The sequence below is a fragment of the Empidonax traillii genome, unplaced genomic scaffold (genome assembly GCF_003031625.1).
Source record: "Empidonax traillii isolate 1590-97213 ecotype Southwest subspecies unplaced genomic scaffold, ASM303162v1 scaffold63:size2014119, whole genome shotgun sequence".
Lineage (NCBI taxonomy): Eukaryota > Metazoa > Chordata > Aves > Passeriformes > Tyrannidae > Empidonax > Empidonax traillii.
Window position 1 is genome coordinate 8,149 of NW_020955256.1, and position 15,976 is coordinate 24,124.

Genomic DNA, 15,976 nt, shown 5'->3' on the forward strand with positions numbered 1-15,976 from the left:
ACACCAACCATCCCCTGTGTGCAACAAAACCCCTTAGATCCCCAGAGATGCATAATAAATGGGGCTTTTTTAGCAGACTTTGCAGATGTAAAGGAGAGTTGCTCTGCCTTGAAGTTGCTTAATGCCATACCTGTGCAGATTTTCAGCATCTTCAATGGTTTCAGGCAGAGCCTTTCCCTTCATTTCAGGTAGGAGCAAAACTAAGCCACTGTCTATTAGAACAATCACAGCTGCAATCACAGAACAAGGATCACAAAGGCAGTGCAATGGTCATGCCCATGTTTAAGTCCAAGTCTCTAATTAATTCTCATTAAGACATGTCTGCCCTAATGATAGAATAAGGAGTCCTCAAAGTGGTAATAACACTTGGCTTTTCATCTTCATGATTCTTATTTTTCAGAGTAATTGCTGATATTTCTGATGTACATCTGAGTCCTGGAAAGCCATCTTGGGGCCCAGACTCAGAGGGGGTCTTGCTTTGGTGAGACAATGCAAAGGAAACAGCTTTTGTCTCTGGCTGTCCAGCTGATGTGGGATTAAGGTGACACTGGCTAGCTGTATTTTCCCCTCTTCAGTAGATTAGAACATGCATAAAAGGTTACTACCAGTCCACCTGTCTAGTTTCATCTTCTGATTAGTTTTAGACCCTTCTATGACCATACTGAGGGCAGGTGATGCATGCAGGCACACTGGTTTGAACCTGTGCAATAGTAGGTGTTCAAGGCAGCCCTTTTCTCAGGATAGCAACATTAGGACTGACATGCTCCTTTGCCATTCTAAATTGCTATGGGATCCTTGACAAACTGGACACTGTGAAGTGGCATGTGACATTCATGCAGGGAGACAAGAGGTCAACCTGCTTGGAGCTCAGGTCAGGTAACCCTGCACCCAAAGATGTTTCTCCCTTGGAAGGGGCTCAGCAGGCAGAAGTCAAAGCTTGAAAGGACTGTCCCAAAAGCATGGGGTCCTGTTCACCCCAGAATGGGCTAAGGGGTGACTTTGTTGCCGCTTCCAAACACTCAGATGGAACAGACTTACCAAGCTGTATCTTACATGTGTATATACATGTTTGTATATCTCTCCCTATTTTTTTTATTTTTTTTTTTTTAAAGATGGGAAATAGACCTCCAAACTAATTAATCTCATCTTTGGCCAACCAACCCACCTCGCAGCTCTCTTACCAAAGATGATGAGGGGCAGTTCGTGCCAGAGCTCTGCCAGTCTGTACACAAGGAAGGGTGTTATGATCCCACCGAGGTCACACAGGGATGAGCAGACTAGGACTCCCAGATTCCTGCAATGCACATGCAAATATACACACACATGAGTACAGATGTAACCAGCTCTGCCAGGGGTGTCTTGTCCAGCTCTGCAGCCCAGTGCCCTCGCTGGACCCACAAGTGTTAAAACCCCTGCTACACCACCCAGCATCTCTCCTCCACCTTCTCAAGGTGTGTTTTGTACAAACAAACTCCTCTTCCACTGCAGTGCATCCTCAGCTGTGAGCCAGTCTCTTGGTCTGTCACAGAGAAACAGCCAGTACTTTTACCTGCTGACAGAGGGTGGTGCACTTACCTGAGAAATGTCGGATATAGCTCAGGATTTACCACACATATAATTTCATAGCACATGGTAATTCCCATCCTGCCCAAGCAAGCTGCAGTCATTTTAAGCCAATAAAGAGCTGGAAAGACATTGTGCACATTAAAGTTGGTATACAAAACTATGGATTTCATCTGCTATTGAAATAAACCAGCTTTAAATATTTAATTTCAGTCTCTGTCCTAAAAGGTCAAGTGGGCAGTGCATGATGGTGTTCAGTTTCACTCAGTAAAGAATTTATAATGCAACTGTCTTGGGATTCAAGCAAGTAACCAAGACTTGGGACTTAGCTAGGTTGCTGTGACAGAGACAAGAAATCAATGATATAAAGCAGTTTGGGTTATCCGGTGCACTAACCAAAAGCCTTCAAGGACACCACTTGTTGCTTGCAGTAAAACTGCATCACTTGGTGGTTGAAATCTGCTCATTAGCAAGATGCTCTTCACCTTTGCACAGAGGCTTTTGCTGGCTTTCAAGCTGGGACAAGTTTACGATGCTTTCCTGCCTCTCAGTATGTGATCTATAATTCCTTTCATACCTGGAGCTACAGGTATCTGCTGCAAATAAAGGAATATCCTAGCCCTGCACACAGAGTCATTACAGTACTCCTCTATCTGCTGTGTGGGCTTTTAGATCCCAAACTGTCTATACCTGTCCCCAGTATGAGGTGCTCACTCAGGCAGCACTGTGCCCCATGCCCTGGCACAGGCAGCAGCTGTGGGGTTGCAGGACCCCCACTCCTGCACTCCTCCAGCAAGAGCCCAGTACTACCTTGCATAGCCTCTGGACTCCCCAGTCACTTCTTAAATTAAGTTTTCATTGTCTTGACACTTTGGGGTTTTAAATACAATGTTTTTGTGTAACATTTTGTGTGTTTGTTCTTGGACCCCCTGTGAACTCATAGTTGCATGGCATTTTTGTGTCTGTAGTTTCAGTCTACTTATATTCCATAAAACAAAAGGAAAGACTTTTCATTCGGTGACCCTTAAGTGTCACACTGCTTTGAGACTGTGGTCTTGGAGGAGTGAACGCTTAACTAAACCAAAGCCAAATGTCTGCCACCGTGGTTATTTGACATCCTACATTCATGGCAGCAGCACTATTGAAGGCAGAAAGCACTTACCACGTCCAGACTGTGTTTAAGTGTGTATATGTGTCTATGCATTTTTGCTTTTTAGAAACAGAAAACACGGAGATTTTTGGATGAAACCCCTGATTTTTGCGATCAAATTCAAACTTTTGGCCAGACAAAAATCTTGGACTTAACCTGGTACCCGCAGACTTACAATCTGATTTGGTGCTATTTTGGAAATTTAATTGAGCCCATTTCTCAAGCCTCTTGTTAGTAGGTATAAATGTAGGTGACGGTGGGACATAAATTAGCTTTTCTGGTATTTACCTTCATTGGATCACAATACTGACATGGGTCAGGTTAGCAAAGAGTGTTTTCTATTTTCCAGAACAACAGCCAAGAGACAGGGAGAGAATTCATTGGCAGAGGAGGTTTACACAACTCACTGTCTGGGACAAATGCCGTAACCAGGCAAGCAGCCCCGGTCACCACGTTAGCTGCAGCCCAGGTGTAGCGACGGCCAATGCGATCCAGTGTTAACATGAGGATGAAGGCGGCTGGGAACTCCACAAGAGCCGAATAGAGGAAATCCAGATACATGTTTCCAGAGGCTATTCCCATGTGCATGATGAGCCCCTGGTAGAGGACAGAGCTTGTGAACCTGGGCAGAGAAGAGGGTGCAAATGAAGCCAACCTCCCTTGGGAGAGAGTTTATGCAAAGAATTGAGATTTGCAGCTGGTCAGGAGCAAAACAAGCTTAAATCAACAATGACGATTTAAGGGCACCAGATCACACACTTCCATTTGGTCTGCAAGAGCTTTCCCATCCTTACCAACTGTACATCAAAATGAATGTGTATTTTCTGATCTGAGGTGTCCTGACCAGGTCTAGAAATGAAGGTTTCAACTTTTCTCCATCTTCATCTTCAGAGCTGAGATTCTGGGAGCATAAATGACAGGACAAGAGATTACAGTGGAGAGGGTGGTGAGCATTATAATGAGTATTTTCCTCTAGATTGATGGGAGGATGAGCCAGTTAAGTACCTGAAGGCAAAACAACTTCAGAGTGTTGGTTGTGGTTTTTTTTTTTTTTTTTCTTGCAGCAAACCCCCCTTCAGAGTTTCAGGGGAAAGGAAATATGAAGATTTATACAGGTACTCTTCATACCTCAGTCATGTGTATGGCATGAAGCAGCGCTTAAAAAAATAATAAGTAAGGCTGTTCTGAAATTTTAACTAATGAGATTTGTCAAGTTTCCTTTTGATTGATGCGACTTTGTGTTATCTACAGGAGATTTTTGCAAGCTTCTTTTTCCTAAATATGCTCTGCGAGGGTCCTAGGCAGTCAAAGTAAAGAAAATTCACTTGCCTTTGCATTAGGAAACTCCAGTGATTTTGACTACCAAACTGCTCCCTACTCTAAACCCGGCACAATCCTAAACTCATAACATTATTTTGCTAGAGGCTGGCATGTGTGCAGCAAATGCAGTGCAGTCACCTGGAAAGCAAGAGGTAGCTTCTTCTTATTTCCCTTGGCAATGCGCTTAATAACTTCCATAGCTTTATCATTTTGCTTTTGAGCTATTAGCCACCTGGGAGACTCAGGCAGACACCTGCAACACATGTAAGCATGACAGCTACAGGGAAGGAAAATGCACATTACAGGTACACAGAAAATGAAAATAGAGCTGAGTTGCTCAGGCTAGAATTCCAAGGTGTATTGAATCATAGAATCATAGAATCAACTGGGTTGGAAAATACCTCTGAGATCGTCCAGTCCAACCCTTGATCCAGCCTCGCTGTGGTTCCCAGCCCATGGCACTGATGCCACATCCAGTCTGTCCTTAAACACCTCCAGGGACAGGGAATCCACCCCCTCCCTAAGCAGCCCATTCCAATGGCTGAGCACTCCCTCTGGAAAGAATTTCTTCCCAATGTCCAACCTAAACCTCCCCTGGCACAGCTCAGGGCTGTGCCCTCGTGTCCTACTGCTGGTTCCTGGGAGCAGAACCCGACCCTCCCCCCCAGCTCCCCCCTCCTGTCAGGGGGTTGCAGAGAGTTCTGAGGTCTCCCCTGAGCCTCCTCCTCTCCAGGCTGAGTCCCCCCAGCTCCCTCAGCCTCTCCTCATGGGAATTGTGCTCCATTTGAGGATCCATAGGTGGTGTTGAACTCTGTGATAGCTATGGCTGCCAGTGATTTGTGCTTCACCTGACCGACAAGGTAGCCTGAATTTAATTTAAAAAAAAAAAAAAATTTAAAATCTAAACCCAGTTTATTATAGTTTTGAAACATTAGTTCGAGATAAATCCTCTTGACGTATTTTAGAAATAGCTAATAGCCTGTTGATATAAAAAAGAACAGCTGTAAACCTGATCCTTAATTTCTTCTGTGTTAAAAATAACCTTAAAAAAAAAGACCAAACAAAAAAATCCTCCCAGTTCTGTTCCCTGATTTAGTTATAGAATTTTCTAAGTAGCATTTTTACTCAAATTTATAAAAAAAGAGAAAAAAAAAAGTGTGTTGCTTGCATTGAAAAATAATTATAATCAATGAATAAGAAACTCCCCTCTCACAGTAGCTCAAGTACTGTTCCAGAAATCATGACTTATTATTTTTTGATGTATAGCAAAGACCCCAAACACAGAAACATTGCAAGATGTCGAAGGTAGTCCCTTGCTCTCAGGTAATTCAGAGTAAACCTTTGGGCAGAGGAAATAGAAAAAAACCAGATCTCATCCAATATCATCTTGGAAATCCTTTATGTAACTCTATTGCTGATGCCTACAGAGAAACTTCAGCTCTCAGCTACAGTCCCCTGGTTTTATTGGTGTGGTGTGGCATTACTGGCAGCTCCAAGAGAAGGCACTTACCAATAGTAGAGAAGGAAAAAGAAATTGGGCAGTGTGACCGCGAGCTGGAGCCACCTCCAGCGTGGAAGCGCATAAGCCAGGGCGGTGAAGATGAGGAGTCCCAGGGTGAAGGCAAGCTGGTAAGTGATGCCCACTGCCCTCCGGTAGTCTGAGCCAACAAATTCTGCAACTGCAAAGACAAGTCATATGAGCAAAAATAGATTGGTTTGGAGATCCAGGGGAACTCAACTCTTGCCAGCTGAGACCTCATGTAGCCCCCGTGCTCAGCTGTGCCCTTGTGTCATGGCACACTGGCGTGGGTTAGGGTGGGAAAGCAGAACTGGTCTTGTTCCCTGGTGTAAATCAGAGGGCAAGACCTGACTCCTACTCCTCCACCAGTTAGCTGGGGACTTCACCCCTGCCTTTGTGGGTGTCAGGCCCTCACCCATCGACACAGGGCAAAGGTTGCTTTCCTCAACACGCTTCTTCAGTCTAAGAACCAAATGGCCAAATAAGACACAGATGGGGAACTCAGCCTCTCTACCCACCAAGCATGTGATGCAGCACAGCAAAAATCCTTTTGACACCAAGGCTGTAAAACACAAATGTTATCTTTCACAGGAAGGTGCCATACATCTTCACAGTATTTTCAAGTTGTTCTTGTCTTTAGACCTTGCCCTTCACTTTGGCATGTGCTCTCCAGCTATGAACATTCCCTAGTTTTCAGAGCTGCCTCCTAGTTATTCAATTTATGTCTATGAGCTGGTGCAAGCTTGGGTCATAAACACCTGTATTTAAGCAGAGAGGTGCAGTTTGGCAGTAAATAGCACAGTGTCACTGTCTGCCCTTGTTATACACAGTGTTTTGAAAATCAGATGGCACCAGGGGGGTCAGCCCTGCTGCTAAAGAGGGGGCTCCTGCCCAGAAGGTGTAACTGCAAGCTGCCGTAACTGAGCACGTAGCCTGTCAGCCAGCCCCCCTTGCTGACCAGTCCCTGTATCAGGCGGAAGATCACTGTCCAGGTGTAGCTTGGTGCAAAGGCCATCAGAACCCCCGAAACTGCATTGATGAGGACTGTGACCAGAAGGCAGAGTTTGCGACCAAACCTGCAGAGGGAAAGAAGAGAAGAATGAGGCTCAGCCCCTCGTAGGGCAGGGTAGCAAACCAAATGGTTTGGAAGAGGCTGGAGAGGGTCCCTGTCCCCCTCTACTGTGTTCATTTTGAGTAGGAGTCTATATCTACTCTTCCTTTTTGCGATGTTTTCCATCTCAGTAGAAGTTCAGGGGACTCACCTGTCTCGCCTTTTCAGGTCATTACTCATTTCTGGTTAATGATTTAGCTAATGAGTTCAAGAACGCTCTGATATGGCTCCTCAGCCCATCTTTCAAAGCTGTAATAGCTTTTTATGGGGATCTTGTTTGCTAACTGTGATCTTTACATATTTTATCAACCTTGGCTGAGTATTGAGCTCTTCTTGAATAGAGTTTGTACATCCTGGTTATTTGTCATTCCTTGTATCACTGTGACTAGTGATAGTCAGAAATAGGCAGTTTCCAAAACAAACAAGCTTACTGGAACACTGGAAAAGCATTTCTTTTCTAGCTGACAGAGATACACATTCAGTTAAAAGTATGAATTATGAAAACCATTAAATTATTCAATATCCACTAATAAAAATAGCATGATAATAAATGCCAGCCAAAATAAATATATTTTGTTCTCCACAGTAATATCGACTGATTTATGACCATCTGGATACAGTTAAAATTAATGTGAAACAAATTTATTGCAAAGATGAGCAAATAGTTTTAGTGCACGAGTTAAAATTTCATCTTGGACTCTGAGCTTGCACTGGAGTTTGTACCTGTGTTAGAAAATAAAATCGCTTCACTTGTGAATGTGCAGATTCCCCAGGGCCCTAAAGTGGAGCAGCACCACGGCATTTCCATGGATTCGTGAGTCACAACTTTAAAAGCAGGGCCTTAGAAACTACCATCCACCCCTTTGTAAGTGACACATAGACCTTTTGAATCAGGTTTTGACTGCATTAATTTTCTCTTCAAATCATGAATCTTTTTCAACAACATTCAGAAAGCAGATAAGCAAAGGAAACAGATAATCTCATACCTGTCTACATACCACCTACCTGTCTGCTATGTAGCCAATACTCATGGATCCAATAAAAAACCCAGCATTCACACATGACTGGAAGAGGTCCAGCTTCCAGGAGTCCTCACACACTAGATTAAACTGCAAGGGCAACCACAATTAGAAGCACAGGAGCATTCCCCACAAACTGTTTGACAGTCCCCCCCGCATGGCTGTTTGACGAGGAAGGAAACCAATGACACCAATGAGGAAACAGACACCAGAAAAGAAACTCTCTAACCTCTTAAACTGACATCTGCAATACATCTTGTCCAGATTTTCTAAAATCTTGTGAAAAAAGTTACACCCTGAAAAATGATTGTGTAATGACACATAAGGAGAGTGAGAAAGGGAGAGAAAATCCCAGTGAACAAATAAATAAGTTCAGAAAAATCTCTCCTCCTCCTCCCCACCCATCTGCTTGAAATTTGGAGGACACTTGGAGCATCGTTTCCTTCCCAGATGCCAAGACCTGTCTCAAACCATGTATTGCCTTGCTGCATGAAAGTAGTGCTTGCTGGGTGTGAGAAATGGAGGTGCTGCCATGAGACCTGCTGGGGTGGAGCCAGGAGATGCCTGTCTCACACCTCCTTGGCACTGTCAAAAGTGGGTTTTGGCTGACTTTCCTCTGCAGTGAATGAATACTTGGGAACTTGCTTTTGATTTACAATTAACAGGTTACCACCATGCACCTGGAGAAGAGAGAAGGACAAATGGGTAATAACTTCTCTACAGCTGAAAATATTCACCAAAGTGTGGTTAGACTTCAACCCAGAAAGTAGAATGAATGTCTTTTTCTAACGCAGACAAGTGTGCTGGGCCATACCAAACAGCTCAGCTCTGTTTTCCTGGTATGGACAACAGCTGGAGTGCTCTTCTCTACCCCAGCCCATCTGTCCCAAGGGAAAATGAGATGAACTTGCTAAGTAACAGTGACGGCAGTGAAGCAAGGAAATATGAATACCATGTCCAAAGAAGCTGTGAAGTATTCAGCATTGCACTTTGTTAAGAATAAGTTACAGAAACATCTGTTAGGCATGGTTTAGGTATAGCTAATACAGATTTGGGACTGGTAGAGAAGTAGGAGAGATCTGTTTTGAGGTCCTTCCTATGCTTCAGTTCTCTACATGGCTTTTAAACTGTTGATATTGGTTTGCATGGTTTTTCATATTTTAGGTTATCTGGTTTAGATTCTGCAAGTTGAGAGAAAAGAACACTGCTGTTGCTAAAGCATTATCTGAGAAATGTAGTCCTATCCTCTGTTCTTATTAATTATAAGTGGGTGTCTGTTTGGATTATCACACAAATGTGCAGTTCCTCAGTTTGGGCTACAGAGTGCTACCCTCAGTTTGCTGATGGAAATGAGAATAGCCATTAATGACAGGCTTAACTGATGAGAAGATGGCAATTCTATACTCCCAGGAAAATCAATAATTTCCCATTATTTTTATATATAAATCTTTGCTGCAAGTGCCTACCAGGTTCTGATATTCGCTACTTATTAGCAATCAGACTCAGACTGTACACCAAAAGCAAACTTTACTAATCCAGCATCTTCTAGCATTAAGCTGTGCAGACAAGAGTGAATTTTCTGGATAAGCTATGTCTTACCTCTGTCACAAGAGAGCTCCCTGGGGAGTCGTAGACCCATCCATCCCGGCAGGGCCCGAGGGGAACAGTGCTCCCATTGCCCACGAGGCTTCTGAGGGGCTCAGTGCAGCTGATGCCTGTTGCATTCCAGTCCACCTCGTACCTCCTGCAGCGGCTGTTGTAACTGAATCCATGGCCATCCCACTCAGGAACTGTGTGATTCAACTGCTCCTCCAGACTCCAACCACACTGCTGACTTAACTCAGCCACCCCGGGGCTGCGGCAATGGTGCTCAGGGATGAAACCCAGGAAAAAAATCCCCACGTAAATGGGAACAAAAGTAGCAGAAAGTAGGCTTAAAAAAAAGAGGACTTTTTTCTGGAAGAAATCAAATTCTCCTACCTGCTCTAAAAAGTCATCCAGGGTTGGCATCTTTGTATGTCACAACTCATTAAAATAGTTACCTCTGTTGCTTTCCACGGCTTTGGCCCTCACTTCATGCTTAAATAACAGATGAAGTGTTTGCCTCAAACTCACAAACAAATTATTAATTAACTTTGTCAGTTGTCAAGCCATGCATTGCAACCTTTGTTTCTCAAATGCCATCTCTAAACACATTTTGGCTCTTTTCTTTTGCCTCTGTTGTTAATTTGTTTGACAGACTTTGTTGCAGTAGGCTTTTAGTGTATAAGAGAAGACAGAGGTTTTTAATGTTAAGTGAACACGTTTCCAAGATGACTTTTGTAACTTTTGCAACTCACCTTCTTCTTCCCAGGATTCTTAGTCTTATCTCTGCTTTGGAATGTCCTGAGAGAAACCTGAAAGTCTCCCTGTTGGTTGTTAACCCTTTCTTGTAATTGGTTGGTTTGTAAGACCTCCTGGATTCCTAATGGTCACCTTGTAATCCCCCCTAAAGTTATTTACGTCGCTACCCATAACAATAAACTCTCTCTGCCTCTCTCCTTGCTGCTGCTTGTCCTGTGGTCTCTGCAGGGGCCATGGAGACCTCATGGTGGGGGGGAGGGCACCTTCCCCTCCAGGTGTAGGGTGCTTTTAGCCCATTGCCTGGAGAACCACCGCCCTATCCAACTTCAACGCCGCAATACTTGAAATAAAAGATCTGATGTCTTAGATTATGGCCATTTCAATCTGTCACTTAGAGTCCATCAATGCACAGTAAGGGGTAGGTGGTAATTCTGCTGTCCAGGATTTTCAGAGGCCATAAATATTATAAAAACAATATGGTTCTCTTCCTCATATATATATATACAACTGAAAAACCTTATCCTCAAAATTATGGTGGACATGGATCACTGCTTGCATGCTGCTTTGTGGACAAAGAAGAAGACAACACAGAGAAAACACAACAGGGCAGATTTCTTTTAGGCACTTAATGGCTAAAGAACAGTGTTGTGTCTCAGATAGGAAGCAGACCAGTCACTGCAGTACGAGATGGGACAACGAAAGTGAGGATTTAAACAAAAAATATCTATGGGCAAAAAATTCTGCCTGCAAATTTTTCACCACCTTTCTGCCATGTGCAAATCTTTCTAAGCCACACTAACAACTCTGTATCTTGGTTAGTGTTTCTGAAGGGAACCTCTGAGAAGGCTGCTGTTCCTGGATTAATTTTTCCCTGAGGAGCACTTTGTGACCTTTCTGAGTTTTATGAAACACAAAACAAAATGATGAGGAAAACAGAGGTGATAAGTAATGTGATATTTTAAAGGGCTATTAATAACAAGTACTGTTGACCAGCCCACCTAGGAAATGTCATGAATCACAAACGAGACTGCTACTTTGCAATAAATATCTTTTGCAGCTAGGAGAAGACCAGACCTTTAACCATGTATAATTGAACAGTTTACCTATCTCTGTTCAGGTCTGGTTTACATCAGGAGCAGAGGACAGACTATTTCTCCTGTTAAGGAGCTTACTGCAGTAGCAGCTTTTAAACCTTGCACCCACCTGCGCACAGACTACTTAGCAGTGAACATACTTGATGCAGTGGTCGTGAGCTAAAGCCTGTGTTAGCCAAAACTGAACTAAATGTAAGAAGTGCATAAAATCTGAAAATTTTCTTTACTCCCTTCCCTGATTTTGCCTACTGTAGTTTCATGCTGGGGAAAGTCAGAAGAGAGACTTCTGCAAGTATGGTGTTCACACACCAGTTATGCTGGCAGAAGGTTGTATGTCTGATTTTGCAGCAGATTAATGTTGTTTCTTTTGGAAAACCTCCACTGCCACTTGTGTATTCTCTTTAATCTCCGGGAAGCAAAGTACCATCCTACAGTGGAAGTGACCACGAGTATCTTCACATAGTAAAGATGATGTCAAAAGGCTTTTTGTTATTGTAACTGAGGCTGGCCTTAAATATCCTGGCAAGACTGCCACCTGTGTACAGTGCCACCAGTCTTAGGGAAATTGAGCAGTCCATCCCACAGCCCACACAAGGGCATATGACTCTTGTCACCTGGACGAGTACATCCGTACGATGCCTTTAAGTGTGTTTTTTTCCACTTTGCTGTGGATAAAGCAGGTAGTAAGCATGCATGCAGTTCTGCTGGTGTATGAGTGCATGTGAATGGAGGCAGCATGAGAGCTTGCCAGGATTGACATCTCTACTGAAAAGCTAGACTGGACTATGTATGGGATCAAGCATTGTCCCATATCCACACTTCTTAATCTTTGCCACCCTCCCTAGTACTGTTTTGCTTGATTCTTGATAGCACTTCACAACGTCTAGGGAGGTTCAGGGAAGTGATGCCAGGTAGACTGTTTCTGGTAGGTAGGAGGGAAAAGATCACCCTGACTTGGATGTGGCATGTAGTGCCACGGTCTAGTAAACACGGCAGTGTTGAATCAAGGGTTGGACTTGATGATCTTGGAGGTCTTTTCCAACCCACTTGATTCTATGATTCTGTGTCTGGGAATGGGGTATACAGATGTAAGCTACGACAAGCCAGAGCAGCTCCGCTGGCAGAGGACATCTGCTAGCAGATGCCTCTGACAGAAGACCCAGATTGCTCTGCGTGGCAGGTTCATGAAACAGTGTCAGATGTGACAGGTTTACTGGTTATAATCAGTAATCCCTTCAGTTTGCAGTAGTGAAGCATTACCATGCCTGCCTTAAAGCACGTCAGCCTTCAAAAGCTGGGGTAAACATTCCTGTACTCTGACCTTCCTGAGCTTTAGATGCAGGCTCAAAGGGTTGGGTGAAATTTGAACAAAGCAAAGCCTACAATACAGCTGTAAAAAAACTCCAAAACCAAAACCCAAAGCAGATTAGAAGCATACTGATTATGACAGTATATATAACTGTTGGCTGCCAAACAATTCAAAGATCTGAAAGAATCTTCTCAATGAATCACTCCTGAAAGCTGAGAAACTGAGGCAGAGAGATCTAGTAGGCCAACTTTTCAGAGATACTGGCTTTCAGATCTTTGAGAATTTAAGTTATAACAATTTTCCATTCTGATGCCTTCTGACATGTTATTCTTGCACAAGTAAGCATTTCTTCATTGATTTCCTTCTTGTGAACCATTCTTTCATCCTTGCCATTTAGTAGGGATTTTGGTTCAGTGCTTGCCTCTGCATTTGGACCTTAGTGCAGCTCCTGTGAATATATCAAGAGCATAGATGTTTAATAGAGAGCTCTGAGCATGATGCTGTTTGCCATAATCACATGCTACCATGTACCTGAGCAGCACATACTAGGTTCAGAGGAATGTGATGGAGAATCGCTGGAAACATCCAAACAAACAGCAAGTCATGCACCCACCATGTGCATAGCCTGTGCATTGGGGTGCAGGTGATCTGCTAGGCTAAGTCAGTCTGATTTCCTGGTGTAAAGGTCCCATCCCCTTTCCTACAGCCTGTTCTGGAACTCGTTGGTCCTGTACTCTGTGAGTTCAGTCAACTCGTTAACTAGGCAGAAGCTGATCCTAGCAAATATCTGCAGTAGTTGACTGTAGGGGTTCAGTAAAGGGATGAAGAAGAATCAGCACAAGGGAAGGCATAGGACCACCTGGCTCGAGTTGCTGGGAGAGGGAACTGGAAAGGAGAGGGAAGAAGCAGGGTGTCCTCCTTGTGGTGAAGGAGAGACCAGCTGTCTTACAGGTTTTTGTAGAGTTTCACCTGGGCTAATGTCAATCATGTAAAACCTGAATATCTAGCACCTAGGTACCTCCAGATATATATTCACATATAGAGCAGGAGCCTACAGTGGTGCTTAGTAGCAGACCTGTGCACCCAGAGCTGTTAATGGCATGGAACACCCCTCAGGACACAGCTGATCTGGACAAGGTGTAGACACATGGGGAGATTTCTGACAAATCAACCCGGGCACAAAGTGCTGAGCTCATGGTGGGGCTGACAGCAGGTGGCCAGACAACACCCAATCTTATGCAAATCCTGCCTGTCAAAAAACGTTTAAGCAAATTTGGACTGCCAAAGAATCTGTGACACACCAGTGCTTTGCATCATGGGATCTCAGCAATGCAGGTCATCACTGAGGGCTAGATGTCTAAGAGTTGACTGTAGAGGGAGCTTATGCACCTTGTTTTTAGGCTGCTCAAGTTATTTCAAAAAGCTCGTGTTTGCACTTGATATTTATTTGCACTGTGAGAACTTATTTTGTAACTGAGAGAAACAAAGTGTACTTTATGGTTGGCTCATATGCTACTAACGCATTTTTCGTAGATGAGAATCACACTATATTTGGCAAAACCCTCTAGTTTAAGGTTATTTGCGTCTAGTTCCAAAAGTCAGAGCTTGAGCTCATTTCTTCCTTGACCATTAATTACCACTTAGTATTGTGTAACCTAGGAATATGTCCCTTGGTGACAAAGACAACTCGGCGCACAGTCCTCACTCCTTGGCTTTTACCATGGCATAGAGCATGAAGTGTTTCTGGAGTTTGTTCTCTGAACAAAACTATTCCTGCAGCTGTGAGGTGGCATGGCTTTTGCCAAGAGTAGGAGCGCTGCTGAGCTCCTGTACTACTGGCTTTTGGCTCCATGAGCTGCCGAAGCACTGTGTGAGGAGCTGTTTGGGCCAGAACGAGGGATGCTTATGCTGCCTAGGGGAAGAGAATCAGCCCTGGGGCAGATTGGCTTGTTGTGAACCTGTACCATGGTTTCCAGGGTGCTGTTGCTTTGCTCTGACTTCCCAAGGAGATGGCAAGGTCACCGCACAGAGTGCTTGGGGTTTGTACAGCTACTCTTATCAAAGGGTGCAGCGATAACAGGTTACCAAAGGGAGCAAAGGAGTCCTGGCAGCCCTGTAACTACTGACACAGAGCCCAGAGGGTGTGCTAAGCACTTCAGGAAAGACATACAGGGTTTTTAAAATGTTGAACAGAGAATTTTTCTGAGCCCACTCACCCATTCCCTTCATAAAACTCCTCCCAGAGCTGTCTGGAAGTGGTAACTACATCCATCAACCGAGCCAAGGATGGACCTGGCCAGACCAGCCTGCCCAGCTCTGGGATGGTACACTAGAAGTACAGCACAAGCTATCCTCAATTATCCTTGTATTTCAACCCAGCCCGGACTGCAAAGCCTGTGCTCCCAGGGCTTCAGCTTCCTGTTGGGCAGCTGTTCTTTGACTGCAAAGAAAAAGCCCCATTCCCAAAGGGCTTGCATTCTAAGTCTTAGGTTTGTTATTTCTTTTGCAGTTGAACTGCTGATACCTGTTTTAAGGGTAGCAGGACCGACATGAGACAAGCAGTGCAAACAGTATTGGTACTGCAAGGCTAGATCCCACTTAGAGGACTTGATTAACAAATGAGGATGAAGCGAGCCTGGGTACTAAGGCTGCATCATAACATACATTTCTGCTGGTGGCAAAGATAGGTTTTGCTGTCACAACACACTGGGGAACTGCACACAAAGTTACCTGTGAAGAGTTGACATGGTATTTATTTCATTATTCTCAGCCTGGGCATGGTCACTCCTGTGGTGCTTTAAACACATTGACTCCTGTTCCACATACAATCTTCTCTTGGACCAGCAGCCCTGCAGTAGTTCATGCTTTGGATAAGAAAGAAGAGGTGAGTTAAGTAGGTTTCATGTGAAGCACAGCTCAAAGAAAACTTGTGAATTCAAAAGGGAAGAAAGAAAAAAAAAACACAGAAGAAAGCAAATTGTCAAGCAGCAAGTAGGTTTGCTGCTAGGACAACCAAAAGACTGGTGTTTCTACAAAGGCCAAGAACTTGTCCTGTTCAGCAAGACTAATATGTAATTAATTGCAAACATTAAATTCTGCAGTAAGGTCTTGGGAGTGTGATTGCTTGGTAAGTTCCTAGATTACACATATTAAATATGTTATTACTGCTCTGCTCAGACAGGGTATCACAGCTGCACAGCATGATATGAGGCATGGAGCCACCCCTGGTACCTCACCCTAGCTCAGGGCAGGAGCAAAAGTGGTGTCAGGGATTGAGGCTGTCCTTCTTGCAGGGATCAAAGCAGGGGTGTCCTCTTCCTGCCTGTACTCCCAGCACTCCTACTCTGAGCAGCCTGGAAGGAGAGTGAAGGTGACAAGAGAAAAGCACATTCGTCACTATTTCCAGCATCAAGGGGCCCCAGATCCCTGCTGTTTGGAGCTCTACCCTGGCGTATGCCTTTCTCCATCTCTAAACACTGGGGACAGCACCTATCCAAAGGTGTCCTATTGGGAGGAAGGGATGCTTCTCTGATGAATGGGTGACTGCG

General features: G+C 44.2%; 1 protein-coding gene across 1 annotated transcript; it reads right to left on the bottom strand.

Moving 5' to 3' along the window:
- Window positions 1-69: 69 nt before the first annotated feature.
- Window positions 70-9,692, bottom strand: LOC114055658 (solute carrier family 22 member 2-like). Its single transcript, XM_027880032.1, has 10 exons — window positions 9,282-9,692; window positions 7,669-7,772; window positions 6,474-6,628; window positions 5,544-5,712; window positions 4,172-4,286; window positions 3,508-3,614; window positions 3,121-3,335; window positions 1,576-1,684; window positions 1,182-1,294; window positions 70-230 (listed from the first exon to the last, which is right to left on the bottom strand). The coding sequence occupies exons 1-10, from the start codon at window positions 9,690-9,692 to the stop codon at window positions 70-72; spliced, it is 1,659 nt and encodes a 552-aa protein (XP_027735833.1).
- Window positions 9,693-15,976: the final 6,284 nt, after the last annotated feature.